Here is a 15,038-nt window from a genome sequence, read left to right on the forward strand (position 1 = left end):
TAGCTGGTATAAAACCAAGCTTGGCCTGGCACCATCATTTTTTATTTATATGCTTCTAGGAAGCTAGCCTCCTATATTGTCTCTTTTTAATGGCATTTCTGGAGCTTTTGATCTTAAACACACTGGCTGACATTCAGACTAAGGAAGCACTGATGCAGCAAATCTGCAGCATACTTCACAGGTACCATAACTTTTGTCAACCTCCCCTTCCTTCCAAAGCAGTGGCCAGAGATGCCTTCTATCAGCTTCGGATGATGCGCTAGCTGCGTCCATTTCTTGAGATAAGCGAGCTCAGAACAGTGGTACATATGCTGGTAACCTCCAGATTACTGGATTACTGCAATGCGCTCTATGTGGGGCTACCTTTGTATGTAATCCAGAAACTATAGCTGTTTAAGAATGCAGCAGCCAGGTTGGTGTCTGGGTCATCTAGGAGAGACCATATTATTCCTGTATTGAAAGAGCTACACTGGCTGCCAACAAGTTTCCGGGCAAAATACAAGGTGCTGGTTATAATTTATAAAGCCCTAAACGGCTTGGGCTCTGGATATTTAAGAGAACATCTTCTTCATCATGAACACCACCATCCATTGAGGTCATCAGGAGAGGTCCATCTGAATTTGCCATCAGCTAGTCTGGTGGCTACTTGGGGACAGGCCTTCTTAGCTGCTGCTCCGAAGCTTTGGAAAGTGCTCCCTGCTGAAATAAGAGCCTCCCCATATCTGACAATTTTTAAAAAAATATTTAAATACACATCTGTTCACCCAGGCTTTAAATTAAATACCGTTTTAATAGTTTTAACATTGTTTTAAAATGTTGTAAGGTTTTAAATTGTAATGTTTTAACTTTTTGTTATCATTTATTTGAACCAATGTTTTAATTTCTCTGTTGTTATTTTTTTGTTTTAACTAATGTTTTAACTTTTCTGTTGTAATGTTTGTTGTAAACTGCCCAGAAATGTAGGTTTTGGGAGGTATAAAAATATGATTGATTGATTGATTGATTAAATAAATAAATAAATAAATAAATTCTCAGAGGTATTCATTATGAGGAAAAGTTATTAGACACCAAAGAATCTAAACAGTTCAGTATTCCTAAAAAATAAACTGCGTACCCCACTGCCTTGCACATGGGGTGTGTGTGTAGTTACCATATGGCAGTTGACAGTTGGCACTGTCCAATTACACTCGAAATGAATTCCTCATAGGGATTCATTATGAGGAAAAGTCATTATACACCAAAGAATCCAAACACTTGAAAAATAGTGACTACACATTGTGATCCATAACCCCACTTCTACAATGGTTAAAGCTTAGCTTTTTTTTTATTTTAATGAAAGCTGGGGATCCATGTTAGGGTTAGGACAGGGCAACTTTGAATCCCCATTATTTCCTATGGTAGAAATATACCAAATCCAGTAAATACTAAAAAAAAAAAATCATTAAAAATCAACCAAGTGTCTCACTGCCTTGAAAATTGGGTGATAGGTGGTACCCTTGGGGACCTACCCACCAGCCAAATCTTGTGCCCCTAGGATCTTTATGAGTGGTCTGAATTGATCCAAGTTTGAATCCAATCCCAATCAAATTGAATCCAATACCAATCAAAACTGAGGTGATTTGGGGGGACATTCAGACACAAAACAAATCAGGGGTGAGTTGATTCAGGCACAAATTGAATCAAATAAATCAATTTGTTCACTTCCCTACAATATATTAAGTATGTGTCAAAGTGTCTGTGGCAGTCACTTCCAGTCTGTGTTAGCTGATGTCATTATCTGGGTTCCAGAGTCTTCCTTCTGGAGGGAGGGAGCAGAAGGAAAGGACTCAGAGGCTGCTGGTAAAGATGGAAGCCCTTGAAATACTAGGACTGCAGTCATTAAGTCCTCAACTCATAGTCTAAAGTAAAGGTAAAGTTGTGCCATCAAGTTGGTGTCGTCTCCATGGTGCTTTCCAGATTAGACCCTGCAACAGGGTCACATTGTATCTTGGAAGTGTGCTTCCACACTTCCTGTGTTGTGACACTTTAGTCCCCACGTGGACAGCAGGGTACCGTTCACATTTCCAATGCCTTGTTTCGAATTTAATCTCTGCGATATAGAGTTAGGATGTCATATATCCGGCATAAAGAAGTTGCTGTTTTTTCGGGTTAGTTTCCGCGAGACTGCTCCTCCTGCTGTTTATGTTTCATACGTGACTTGTCTGAATGGAAGCATTTTGCTGCTGTAAAGCAGCTTGTCTGGAAAGCGCCCTGGCTACCACAGAGCCCTGTGGTTGTCTTTGGTAGAATACAGGAGGGGTTTACCATTGCCATCTCCCGCGCAGTAGAAGATGATGCCTTTCAGCATCTTCCTATGTTGCGGCTGCCTGATATAGGTATTTTCCATAGTCTGGGAAACATACCAGCAGAGATTCGAACCAGCAACCTCTTGCTCCCTAGGCAAGTTACTTCCACTCTGTGCCATTAGGTAGCTTCAATTCATAGTCTACACTATGCTTACTACACCATGCTTATTACATTATAATATATTCTTATAATAAAAGTGGTTTAGGGCCCAGTTACAACAGTGAAGCATCATAAGGCAATACAGAGATCTCAAACTTTGCTTTGATAAGAACCACCTTCTGATTTCTTTGGCTACTGACACATTGAGCCGGGTTTCATGATCCATGAGACCCAGTTTGTGGTAGTGAGTGGGAAGAATGGGCTAAGCTCACAAGCGGAGAGGGAGCCCTGGGCGGCCGGATTGGCCGCCCACACGCTTGTCGGCTCCAAGATGGAGCTGGCGGGGACTGGGGCGAGCGGGGGCCAATTGGGGGTGAGCGCGCAAGGGATGCTGGCGAGACCCCCAGAACTGGGAGGTGGCTTTTTGCCTCCCCTCCAGTGGTCTACTCGTGAGTAGGCATGGCGCGAAGCCGCACCGTGGCTACTCACCGTGAAAAAAAACAGGTTTGCAGAGTGCTCACTCCACAAACCTGGTTTGGGGGCAGGGTTTCTTGAGCGGGTTACCCGCTCTAGAGCTACCGGGCTTGCAGCCGAGCCCGGTTGTTCTGACGATCTGCAAAAATCGGGCTAGGCTCTCCTAGCCTGATTTTTGCCGATCGTGGGAATAGCCCCATTGTCTTACCTCACAAGGAGCGAACACTTGAAAACATTCCAAATAAAAGCTCAACTACTACATTTGTTATTTTTGGCCATGATCCAGTAAAACTACATACGTAATAGAGGAGAACTGTGGAAACAGCCAGAATTTTTGATCACATTTCCATTGCAGTCAACTTTGCTGCTGAAGAAACAAGCTGCTTTTCAGCTTATACTTAAATATATTTAAAAGTGGCTTGTTTCTTTAGCACAGAAGCAGAAATGTCAAAGAAATCTCCAGCATTCTCCTCTATTTCCATTGTACCCTTAGAGAGCATCTGAAAAGTCCTTGTGGTCTTTGGGCCACCATTTAGGAATCACTAGTTTAGTATACACAGAATCATCACATCAGTCAATATTACAGGTGCCTTTATTTGCTTGTCTGGTATGTTTTTGTTGTGTTGAATTCTCAAAGTTAGCCATGTTGCAGCACAGTTACAAGAGAATCTATGTTAGAAAACACTTCAAGGTAAGAATTCAATTGAAATGAGATTGCTGGAGACACAAATCTACTTAGTTTCTTTCAAATCCTCTTAATGCTTTCTTTCATGTGCACAGCCAGATTGGTTCTGGCCAGACCATTTGTAGGATAAGCAACACATTTCATCACTATAGGAAAAGAAACGACACTAATATCTCTAATATTCGGAAAGAGCCCTTAATAACATACTATGCATGCAAAGCTGCTGTTATATGACACAAAATAATGAAAAAACAAATCAAAGTAATGGCTGAAAATCATGAACAGTTAATTGCCACAACACACATATTATTACTGGCTGACATCCCCGCAGTGTTATATCTCTGCAATGCTGTGCTGTGGGGCTGCTGCACCCTTCAAAGCCAGCATTTCGGGTTGGACAAAATAGGCAGTTGTGGAAGCAGTGCTGCCTGCAGATTTCCCCATTGTCCCTCAATGTCCCTCAGTGTACCTCAATGGAGACCATCATATCAGCGCTCATTGTCATCATCATCGTCATCTTTTCCACTTCTTTACAAAATGTATGCTGGCACACACAGTAGTGTGCTGTAAGAGAAGATGAAGCATGCCTTGAAAAAAATCAAGTCACCATGTAATACAGTGATTCTCAAACTTGAGTCCTCAGGTGTTATTGGACTTCAACTCCCATAATCCCCAACCAAAGGCCACTGAGGCTGGGGATTATGGGAGTTGAAGTCCAATAACACCTGAGGACCCAAGTTTGAGAATCCCTGATGTAAGCTGTATCCACCACTGGGAATCTCTTGTGCAGGGCCGGACTGGGGGCACTGAGAGGGCGGTGGAATGTATGTGGGGAGGGTGCCGGGTTTTGAGCAGAATGGGTACTTAAGGCGGGGAGTATTCACTGCTACTGAGTGCGGCGGGGCGCAGGGGCACCCCATGGATGAGGCACACCAGGAATATGCCCTGTGGGCCAGTCAACATTGATAATCCCTCCTTCTGCTATATTTGGGCAACACCATCATCCCAAGGGAAGAAGCAAGGATACAGTAGGAATCCATAATACAGCCTGTGCTCAATGGACAGTAACATGGACATCCCAGAAGCATCACCATTGCCCAGAAGGTACAGGCCCATTTCTGAAAACTGAGGTCAAGGAGAGGGCAGGGGACACTTGGAACCAATATTAACTGGACGATCTCACACATTTTATTTATTTTAATTTAATATTAATATTTATTTTTATTATTAATATTTAGCCATACTTTTAAAGAGTCATTAAAGGCTTACCTTTTCACCAAGGTTTTTAATTTAATTGTGGTTTTAAGGTTTTTACTTTTGTGTTTTGGTTTGTTTTTATGTTGTCGTAAGCTGCCCAGAGATGGAAGTTTTGGCTGGTATACACATTTGACAGATAGATAAATAGATAGATAAATAAATAAATATTTATATGTGCTTTTTCACCCACAAAAAAGTTCTCAAGCTTACAAAGCAAATGGATTATAGGTTGAGTATCCCTTAGCCAGATATCTAAAATCCGGAATGCTTCAAAATCCATACACCATGCCGTAACCAACCCCACCCCCCCCACCTCAGGTCACTTTCAAAATGCAGTCAAGCTGCCTTCCTCGGGGCCAGGGCCATCCTGCCGCCGCCGAGTCCCTTCCTGCCATGCCTCAAATTCACTTTGTACATAGGAAACTGGCACCGCTGCTGCCCGCCCACCCCCACCTCCACTGACCGCCCCCACTGCCACCGGCACCTCCCGCCTCCTCCGTTCGCCTCTTCAGCTGTCCACCTTCTTGCTGCTGCCTTCTTTCCGCCACCATTGTTTCTCGCTGCTGGAACTCTCGTGTGCTCTCACGAGAGTTCCGCCTCCAATTCCAGACCCCCATTTACCAGACATACATAGCTGTATATAGAAGATTCCCAAATCCAGAAAAGTCTGAAATCCGGAACACTGCGGGTCCAAAGCAGTCCGGATAAGGGGTACTTGACCTGTACACACACTCACTCTCTCTCTCTCTCTCTCTGATAGTTCCTTGTCCCAAAGGGCCTCATAATTTGAGAGGAAGAGAGGAGGGGGCATACTGGCCACTAGAGGAAAGGTGTGCTGAGCTGAGTAGGGACAGCTCTCCCTCTGCTAAATATCTGAGAACCACCACTTTGAAATGTGCCTTTTTGCCCAGTTAACAGATAGAATACCTTGGGGGGGATGGGACATTTTCAGTATAAGGGTGACGTGCTTCTTTCATTTTAATACAGAAGAAACTTGTGCCTTAGTTACTAAAGATTTGGGAGCATGAATCTAGTTAAATAATAATGTTGCTGGTACTTGGAATTCTTACAGTTTGGACCCCATGGCCCAGTGCTTTGCACTGGGCTCAAATAGGGTGGGACATACTGGTTCAAGTTTGTGATAATGTGTCACCACAAGGCACTAATTCCAGTTCCGTCTCCTGCGCAGCATTCTGTAGTGGTGACTGCTGGCTTACTCTGCTCTAACACAATAATTTATGAGAGCGTCTTCTTTGTCATGAACCCTGCTGCTGGTTACGATCTTCTGGAGAAGTCTAGTTATGATTGCCACCGCCTCTTCTGGTGGCAACCCAGGACCGGGCTTACTCTGTGGTTGCCCTAGGGCTCTGGAATATGCTCCCCATTGAAATAAGAGCATCTCCTTCTCTGTTTGTTTCCAGGAAGACCCTCAAGACTTACCTGTTTCTGCAGGCTTTTAATTAGAATCAATTTTAATAATTTGTTTTAATAACTGTTTTATGCTATTGTTTTAATTGTGTTTTGTGGATTTTAATCTGTGACTTTTTATATTGTTTTAAATTTGTACACTGCCTAGAGATGTATATATCAGGTGGTATAAAAATATGATTAAATAAATATAGTAAGTAAGTAAGTGCTGCCCTGAGGCTTTGGAATGCGCTCCCCAGTAAAATAAGAGCCTCCCCATCTCTGACAGCTTTTAAAAAGTCTTTGAAAACATATCTCTTCACCCAGGCTTTTAATTAATGTTGTTTTAATGGTTTTAATGCTGTTTTAAAATATTATTTTAAAAATTTTAAATTGTTGTAATGTGTGTTTTCCCCTCATTTTTGTCTTAATGAATGTTTCACTTTGTTTTTATTCTGTTGTAAACTGCCCAGAGACGGTAGTTTTGGGCGGTATTAAAATGTTTTAATAAATAATTAATTAATAAATAAGTAAGTTAAGGACACCCGTGCTGGGATGAGAGGGCAAACTGAACCAGCCACAGGTACAAGTAAATTATTTGGAGATCTGGATGGCTCTGCCTTCCTTCTCATGAAGAAATGTCTTCGTAACTACAGCACCAAGAGTCATTACTTGTGCCCAGGGCTGACTCTAGGATAAATTGCCCTGTGGGAGGAGTACCTTCTTCCCATGGTGAGTTCATTATTGTTGCCAGCTTGTGCAGCTTGTGCAGGGTTGCATAACCTAGTAGTGTAACAGGTCCTACTGTTCTCAGGATTTCCCTGCAATACCCATGAAAAGGACCCAGAGGTACTTCTCAACAATGTGTTGCTTTACTGCTAGCATGTTCCTTCTCCAGTTCTGGAATCCAGCTGAACTCTCACAGGCTGCACACTCAACAAACAGGACCTGGGTGATTGTTTAGCTTGCCTACCCCAAGGCCAGCCCTGCTTATGAAAAACTGATATGGCTTCTCACAAAATGGAGGGGCCAAAATTTTCTGAAATGTGTTCTACAATGATATTGTGTAATTCCATGTCTCTCAAGGATAAGGATATGGTAGTCACCTTAAGTGGTGCAGTGGGGAAATGCTTGACTAACAAGCAGAAGGTTGACAGTACGAATCCCCGCTGGTACTATATTGGGCAGCAGCGATATAGGAAGATGCTGAAAGGCATCATCTCATATTGCGCGGGAGGAGGCAATGGTACACCCCTCCTGTAGTCTACCAAAGGAAACCAAAGGTCTCTGTGGCTGCCAGAAGCCTGAATTGACTTGATGGCACACTTTACCTTTATTTTTACCAACTATGTAATGATGGCTTCTAAGGTCTGGTGGTTTACACAGTCATTTGGAAATGTCTTGTTGCCTGAGGTGGTGTGATAAGCTGCTGCTCCACTCCACTCCCGTGTTGCACAGAGCATGCTGGATGCAGATTTACCTCCACACAATCTGCCCCATCTGATCTTCCCTCCCTGCCCATGGCAATTTCTCCTCTGTGATCTCTCTGCCTGTACAATCTTCCTACCTTCCCACACCAAGCTTCCCTCTGTGCTGCCCAATCTGCCCTCAACCTCCTACTCTTCTCCTCCACCAGTTTTCTCCTACTTGATCTCCCTCCCACTCTGCACCGATTTCCTCTCACCCTCATCCTTACTTTGCAGTGGTGATCACCCCACTCTTTCTCCTTCCTTCCCCTCCCTCTTGTGCCACTTCCTGCTTTTTAAAAAAACAGGGGTGGGGAACGGTGGGGAAGGAAGACTTTTCACTCTCTGCAAAAGAGTGAAAAGTAGGAGTAGGAAGAGGGGTGGAGTCTACCTGCCAGTATCTAAGGGTGGCCACCCACCTGCTAATGGAGCAGCCATTTACCCAGGAAGCTGGTGGCCAATCCACTGCCTGACAATCATTTGTTTCTGGAGGCCTCCTTGCCTCACTTAATCAGTGGACCAGTTGCCGTACTTCCTGTTCCTCTGCAAAAACATCATATCTGAAATGTAGTATTTGTATCTTCTCCCTGATGGAAAGAATATATAGTCTATATTTCAGATATGATGTTCTTGCAAAGAAGCAGGAAGTGTATGGAGGGAAATGGTGCATCCTGCTTTTATGTAGCAAAATAATGCAGCAGAAGTGTGTCCTGAAACTAAAGTTGTATACTGTACTAGTATTTTTCAAGATATGGTGGCTGACATACTGCACAGATAGCTATCCACCGAAGACGGAGGTGCACACGCTGCTTACGAGCCACTCTACTGTCCATCCACAGAACTACTTGCAGAGGTGGGGCTACTCCGTGTCTACTAAGCCACGTGTCATCACAGCTGCGCTGCTACTGTCATAAGGAATGATAGGAGAAGCATTACAACTTTGACGACACACTGCTTAGTAGGCACGGAGCAGATCCACTGCCGCAAGCAACATGGGCAGTCAGCAGAGTGGCTCACAAACAGCACACACCCCTCTCCCTTAGATGGATGGCATTTGAGTCAGTAACTTGAACATTTTACAGGACCATTTTATCATATTAAAATGGCTCTTGCACTATTCATTGGTGGTTGGGCCCCATAGGAATTAAGGATGTAATCGAAGACTTTCCCCACACACAGACAGATGCAGTTCTTCACCAATTTCAGGGGATAGTCTGGGTGAAGACAGAAGGCATGCAGCCATTCTTTATATATTTCTGACACCCTGTAAAGTCAGAGAAGTTATCACAGTTATTGTCCTCAAGGCAGAGCAAATAAATAAGCAACATTCACTCCTCTTGCAATAAATCTGAGGAACCTCTGAAGTCTTTTCATGATTTATTTTCTTAAAATAGAGGACAAGTAGGTCAAGTATACTGGGTTTTAGTATATCGTCATCTAATTCATCACAGAAATAAACTGATGATGGAGGGAAAGCGATGAAAATCCTACAAACTGGACTTTAAAGCCTCTACAATACTCATGGCTGAATCTATGCACCCATCAAAATTGGAATGAATAAATCCATCACCTCCGCAGACAAGGAAGGGTTTGGTATGAAGAGTTATTCGACCTGGACAGTCAGGGAAAGCTTTGGTAACCTGTAAAAGAAAACATATGGGAGTGAAAGTAAGTAGCTATTACTTATGTTGCATGACATATGAGTCACTCATTTGTCAAGGAAAGACATGTCTTAATTGGAAGAACCCGTCTCCTATTTTTAATAATAATTGACATCTATCACAACAAACCTTTCATGTTTAATGCTCTGCCATTAGTTTGGTAATGTGCTTTATAACACGAAGAAATTGAAACCTCTATGAAGTTCAGAAAAGCCATCTGCCTAAAGTATATTTGTACTAGTGCTGTCATAGGGTTTCATATTATCTGGCTTGGAAATATTTATTTTTATTAATATGTATTACCCTAGGCTCGGGGGTGGGGGGAGATCTCAAGGCAGCTTACAGTTACAACTGCAGATATTTGCGATGCATAATGCTCCCCTGAAATACAAAATCAAGCCGCCCCTCTCACCTACTCACCTACCTTCCTTGCAGCTTTGGGGGTGACATGGAGGAAGGCAGAGAGCCTATATCCCTCCCAGGAATTTGGAAAATATAGTTTTCCAAGTGCTACTGTCAGTAATGATTAAAAAAAATTACATTTCCTTGCACCGCTGGAGAAAATTACATTTCCACACTATTGAAGCTCGACTGTAGCTACAATGTACCAGGTAGGGAAGGCAGGAGGCAGGGAGATAATTCTCTTCCTCCTTCCCATGGCTGCTGAATCAGCATATCAGGCAAGTACTTGAGGGGAGCGGGTTGGAGACTGACTGATGCAGGGGAAACCCTGGACCCTGTTATGCTACCAATGACATCATCAGGAAAACAATGGGCCCCAATTTGACTTGGAATATTTGAGCTATTTTTGATATTTTTTTGAACCGGGGGGGGCGGGGGCGGGGAGGAATAGTTTGATTTTTCCAAGTCCAGTTTTGAGCCTGACTGGGGGAATTTGTCAATTGCTAGTTTGTAGCCACTGATTTCTGCATGATTTGCACCAGAAAAAACAAACAAACCACAGAACAGCCCAAGTGATCCACATGCCGCCATACTTATGTGCGGCTTCACAGGATCCACTGGAAGTTGGAAAGCCAGTAACATGTTGGTAAAAAGTTGGGATGCATGAGAGTGTGCTCCTGGTGGGCATGATACCTGAAGCCACCCAGTTCTGGTTTCCACCCCAATTCTTCCAAGGTTCTACCAACCTCTGACACCAAAGTTTGTAGCTTGCTTGAAAAAGAGGCTATTCACATGCTTTTGAGTGGTCATGAGAACCTCCAGGAGCTGTGTGGCTCCCGGCGGTTAGCCTGCATAATCCGCCCCCCACCTTAAATGAGGTCAGAGGAGTGAGCACTCTGCTGACCCTGTTTTGACGATCGTGAGTCGCCACACACCATTTCTTCTATTTGGACTGTCTTTGGACAGTGCCAACCATCAACTGCCATGTGCCAACTATATCCCCCTCCCACCCACAAGGCAGTGGGGTACTACTTGTTTATGTTCTAGGAATTTTTTTAAGTGTTTAGACTCTCTGGTGTCTAATAACCTTTCTTCATAATGAATCCCTCTGAGGATTAATTACACACCAAAAAGTCTAAACACTTCAAAAATTCCTAAAATATAAACTGAGTACCACTGTGTGTGTGTAGTTGACACATGGCAGTTGACAGGTGGCACTGTCCAATGCAGTCAAAATGAATAGAAGAAATGAAGGAGTATAATGAATCCTTATAGGGATTCATTATGAGGAAAAGTTATTAGACACCAAAGAATCTAAACACTTCAATATTCCTAAAAAATAAACTGAGTACCCCACTATTCTGTGATGGAGACAGTAGTTGTGTGGGCGGCTGATTCGGCTGCCCAGGGCGAGCTCCCTACTCATCTGCGGGGAGAGCAGCCTAAGCCCGCTCTTCCTGCAGAGCCCGGATCATGTGTAGAGCCTAAAAGTTTGTGAAATCTTGCTAATGTAGCATGGGAATTGAATTTCAGATATCACGCGCACTGGCAGCGTACACTTGTTTGTCTCGATCTTTTACCAACATGATACTGGCTTATTGACTTGCAGAGGATTGTGCTGTGCAAGTTAAAGCTCCACTGTACAAGTTTCTTAATGTGAACATTTGTGCCTCATTCACCTGTATGGATCTGGACAAACATCTCAAAATGGCCAACACAATGTGCAGCCTACAGTCACTGGAATGCTCCGCCCTGGGGCTGCTACGGACTTCCAAGCACCCCCAATGCTGTTCTGAACCAGTAGCTGTGATTGTGGTGAATGAGAAATAGTGCAGAAGCACTGCTTGTGGAACTCCTGGTTCTGAACAATGTTAGGGTGGCTCATGAGTCTGCAGCAGCCCCGGGGTTGAGTGTTCTGGTGACAGTAGGCTGCACATTATGTCGCCCATTGTCCTTCACTCTGACCATGTATTATATTAATTCTCGTAGATTAATTCTCGTAGATATTAATTCTCGTAGACGTGCCTCTGTGGGGATGCGTCCCGGCAACCCAGCGGATTGGCTGGGCAGCAGACGCACAGGATTGGCTGGGCAACGGTTGGCCACGTAGGGAAGTGGCCGCTTAGGGAGGAAAGGAAAAGAAGGAAAGGAACTGAATGGACTGGGGTGGGGGAGGGGGGAAGATGTGGGGAGAGAAGGCTGCGGAGCCTGGCTGGGCAGAGACACAGAAATGGCTGACTGCTTCGGAAGATGCTCACTAGAGGGAGGGCCATGCAGGATGGAGCCGGCTGAATGCTTGGCTGCCCAAGGAGGTGGCGGCAACGTTCAGCGGGGAAAACAGAAGCAGCCTAGAAAGTGGCGGGGTAGGGAGGAAGCACAAGCAGCCTAGAAAGCGGCGGGGTGGGGTGGAAGCACGAATGAGAGAGAGAAAATGAGAGAGAAAGAGGGGAAATGGAGGAGGGAGCAAGCTGGGGCAGAAGGCTGGGGGGAGGGGACTGGGGCAGAAGGCTGGGGGGAGGGGACTGGGGCAGAAGGCTTAGGGGAAAACGGACTGGGGCAGAAGGCTTGGGGGGAGAGCAGACTGGGGCTGAAGGCAGGGGGGAGAGCAGACTGGGGCTGAAGGCTGCGGGGAGTGTACTGCGGAGGCAAGTGGTGGGCTGCGGAGCCGGTACTTGGCCCAGTGGCGGGCCTGCCAGGTGGAAGGCCCAGCCCGCCCTGCCCCACCCGGGGAGGCCAGGTGGCGGTGGGCCCAGCTTGCCCGTGGAAACCAGGCGGCGGGCTACGGAGGCCAGGCGGCGGCGGGCCCAGCTTGCCCATGGAGGCAAGGCGCCCGTGGGAGGCCAGGGTGGGAGGGAACCGGGCGGCGAAAATTCCTTGTTCGCCGCCTGGGAGGAGGAACAGCGGTGGCGGGGCCCTTTGCGGCCACCTGCCACCCGGTAAGGCCTGTGGCAGCAGAGGTAAAGAACTCCTTGCAGGGAGGGGGAGGGCAAGAGAGAGTGGGGGAGGGGGAGGCGGGAGGGCAGGAGAGAGTGGGGCAGGAGGGAGGGGAGGAAGCCAGTTCCAAAGAGCGCACAGATGCTCCATAAATGGCAATGCAATATCTGTGGCAATGCAGTCTATATATATATTTCTCCTAGGTGTGCCTGGGGAAAATGCGTCCCAGCAGCCCAGCTGATTGGCTGGGCTGCGGAGGCACCTGATTGGCTGGCACACCCAGGAGGAGGAGAATTGGCCGGCCCACGCTGGCGAGCCTGGCCTGGTGGCCGCAGGCTCTAGCGAGTGAGAGAGGCGGGGGGGAGACAGAGTGAGCGAGAGAGGCGCGTGGGGGGGGGACAGAGCAAGCGAGACAGGTGCGCGAGGGAGAGACAGAGCGAGAGAGGCAGGGGGAAGAGACAGAGCGAGAGAGGCACAGTGGGGGGAGAGACAGAGAGAGCGAGAGAGGCGCGGAGGGGAGAGAGACAAAGCGAGTGAGAGAGGCGGTGTGGGGGGGGGACAAAGCGAGTGAGAGAGCTGTGGGAGGACCAGCCAAACAAATTCTCCCAAATAACCCCAAAAAGGAAGTGAACTACCGCACAGATGCTCTGTGCGGGTTCAGCTAGTCTCTATATATATATTTCTCCTGGGTGTGCCCAGGAAAAATGCGTCCCGGCAGCCCAGCTGATTGGCTGGGCTGCGGGGCGCCTGATTGGTCCTGGAGCACCTAAGAGAATTGGCTGGCTTGGCGGCTGCGGAGGCAAGGCGGCGGGCCAGGCCGTGGCGGCACTCTCGGCCTGGCCACCTGCCCGCGGCAGCACTCTAGGGGTGTGTGGAGGGAGGAGGAGGCGGCAGCATGGTGGGGGTTGAGGTGGAGGGAGCTGGCGGCGGCGGCACGGCTGGCTCTGCCCCCAGTCCCTGAGATAGCGGGGAACGGCTGTCTCCAGCTAGAGGCGCAGATGCTCTGCACCCGGGCCCACTAGTAGGTGTATATTACCCCTGCTAACTGGGCAAAGAGGCCCCTTTTACCGTGGTGATTCTCTTTATTTAGCAGGGGGAGAGTAACTGGCCCTATCCACCCGCAGCACAGTACTTCAAGTGACTGTTGCTGGTGTCTATCTTATGTTTCTTTTTAGAATGTGAGCCCTTTGGGGACAGGGTTCCATCTTATTTGTTTGTTGTTTTCTGTGTAAACCGCTCTGAGCCATTTTTGGAAGGGCGGTATAGAAATCAAATTATTATTATTATTATTATTATTATTATTATTATTATTATTATTATATATCCTACTTCATTATTTCACTTAAATGTATTATTGATGATGATGACGACAACAACTTTCCACATGACTGAGAGGAAAAGAAGGAGGTGGTATCTAATATGCTGCAATTATTTCAGCTTTGTAGTTCTAGAAAGCAGTATCCATTTTCTCCTCTCCACCAGCAATGTTACTGGTCCATGTTTGTATATTCAGCATTTTTTAGAAAAGGAACAGCTCAGAATTCCAAGAGGAGAAAATGCCTATGTACAGAAAATGCATGAAGAGCAGTACATAAATAATGGGAACAATCCAGCACACCTAAAACATAATATATGTATGTCTCCAGCCTATGATATAGCTCATGAAAAGGACTCCCTAAATGGTGAGAAACTCTATCTGTTTCTCTGGAAAAAAACAGGCACTTCAGGTTTTTTGGTGTGTGTCTTTTTCTTTTCTTTTACTTGATTATTTTGGGAAAGGAGGGGAACAGATTCCTTTTAGCATTGATAGACCTGTTTACAGAAAGAGAGTGCAATATAAACAAAAGGAGCACAGTCCATGGTTACCACCAATGCAAATGGAAATAGCTGTTTACATGTTTATAGATATGGAATTTGTTGAGGCTCTTTAAAAAGAAAAGACCCACAGATTAATGTCAACAGGGCCAAACAGCAACTATCACATGACAATTTGAGATTAAAAATTTAAACATAAGCAGTGATGCTGAAAACCTTTTTTGTTGGCCTGGAATGCCCAGCAAATGGAAGGAACGTTCAGGGAAAGGTGGCTATAAAGCTGGGCGACAGCCCAGTGGGTGTGTGAAGGGCAGTTCCATCTTTATGTCTTTCCTCTCCCTTGTCCCCTTTCCTTTCCTTGCTTTTCGTAACCCTGCTCCCTTATCTCACCCGCTTACCTCCTTTTTGCTCCTCTTGCCTCATCTGCCCCTCCACCCTTTCACTTTCTTTCTTAGTGTCTCCACTCTTGCCACTGCTTTCCTTCCTTGAACC

At 45.9% G+C, this 15,038-nt stretch overlaps 1 protein-coding gene across 4 annotated transcripts in view; it reads right to left on the reverse strand.

The window, feature by feature from the left end:
* Positions 1-9,094: 9,094 nt before the first annotated feature.
* The window catches only part of RNLS (renalase, FAD dependent amine oxidase), a 205,707-nt gene continuing 199,763 nt past the window's right edge, over positions 9,095-15,038 (reverse strand). For all 4 annotated transcript variants that reach the window (XM_053311054.1, XM_053311051.1, XM_053311052.1 and 1 more), the window contains one exon: positions 9,095-9,374. In XM_053311054.1, coding sequence (XP_053167029.1) covers positions 9,222-9,374 — 153 coding nt within the window. In that variant the 3' untranslated portion in view covers positions 9,095-9,221. The remainder of the gene's footprint in view (positions 9,375-15,038) is intronic.

Source organism: Hemicordylus capensis, chromosome 3, assembly GCF_027244095.1.
Source record: "Hemicordylus capensis ecotype Gifberg chromosome 3, rHemCap1.1.pri, whole genome shotgun sequence".
Taxonomy (NCBI): domain Eukaryota; kingdom Metazoa; phylum Chordata; class Lepidosauria; order Squamata; family Cordylidae; genus Hemicordylus; species Hemicordylus capensis.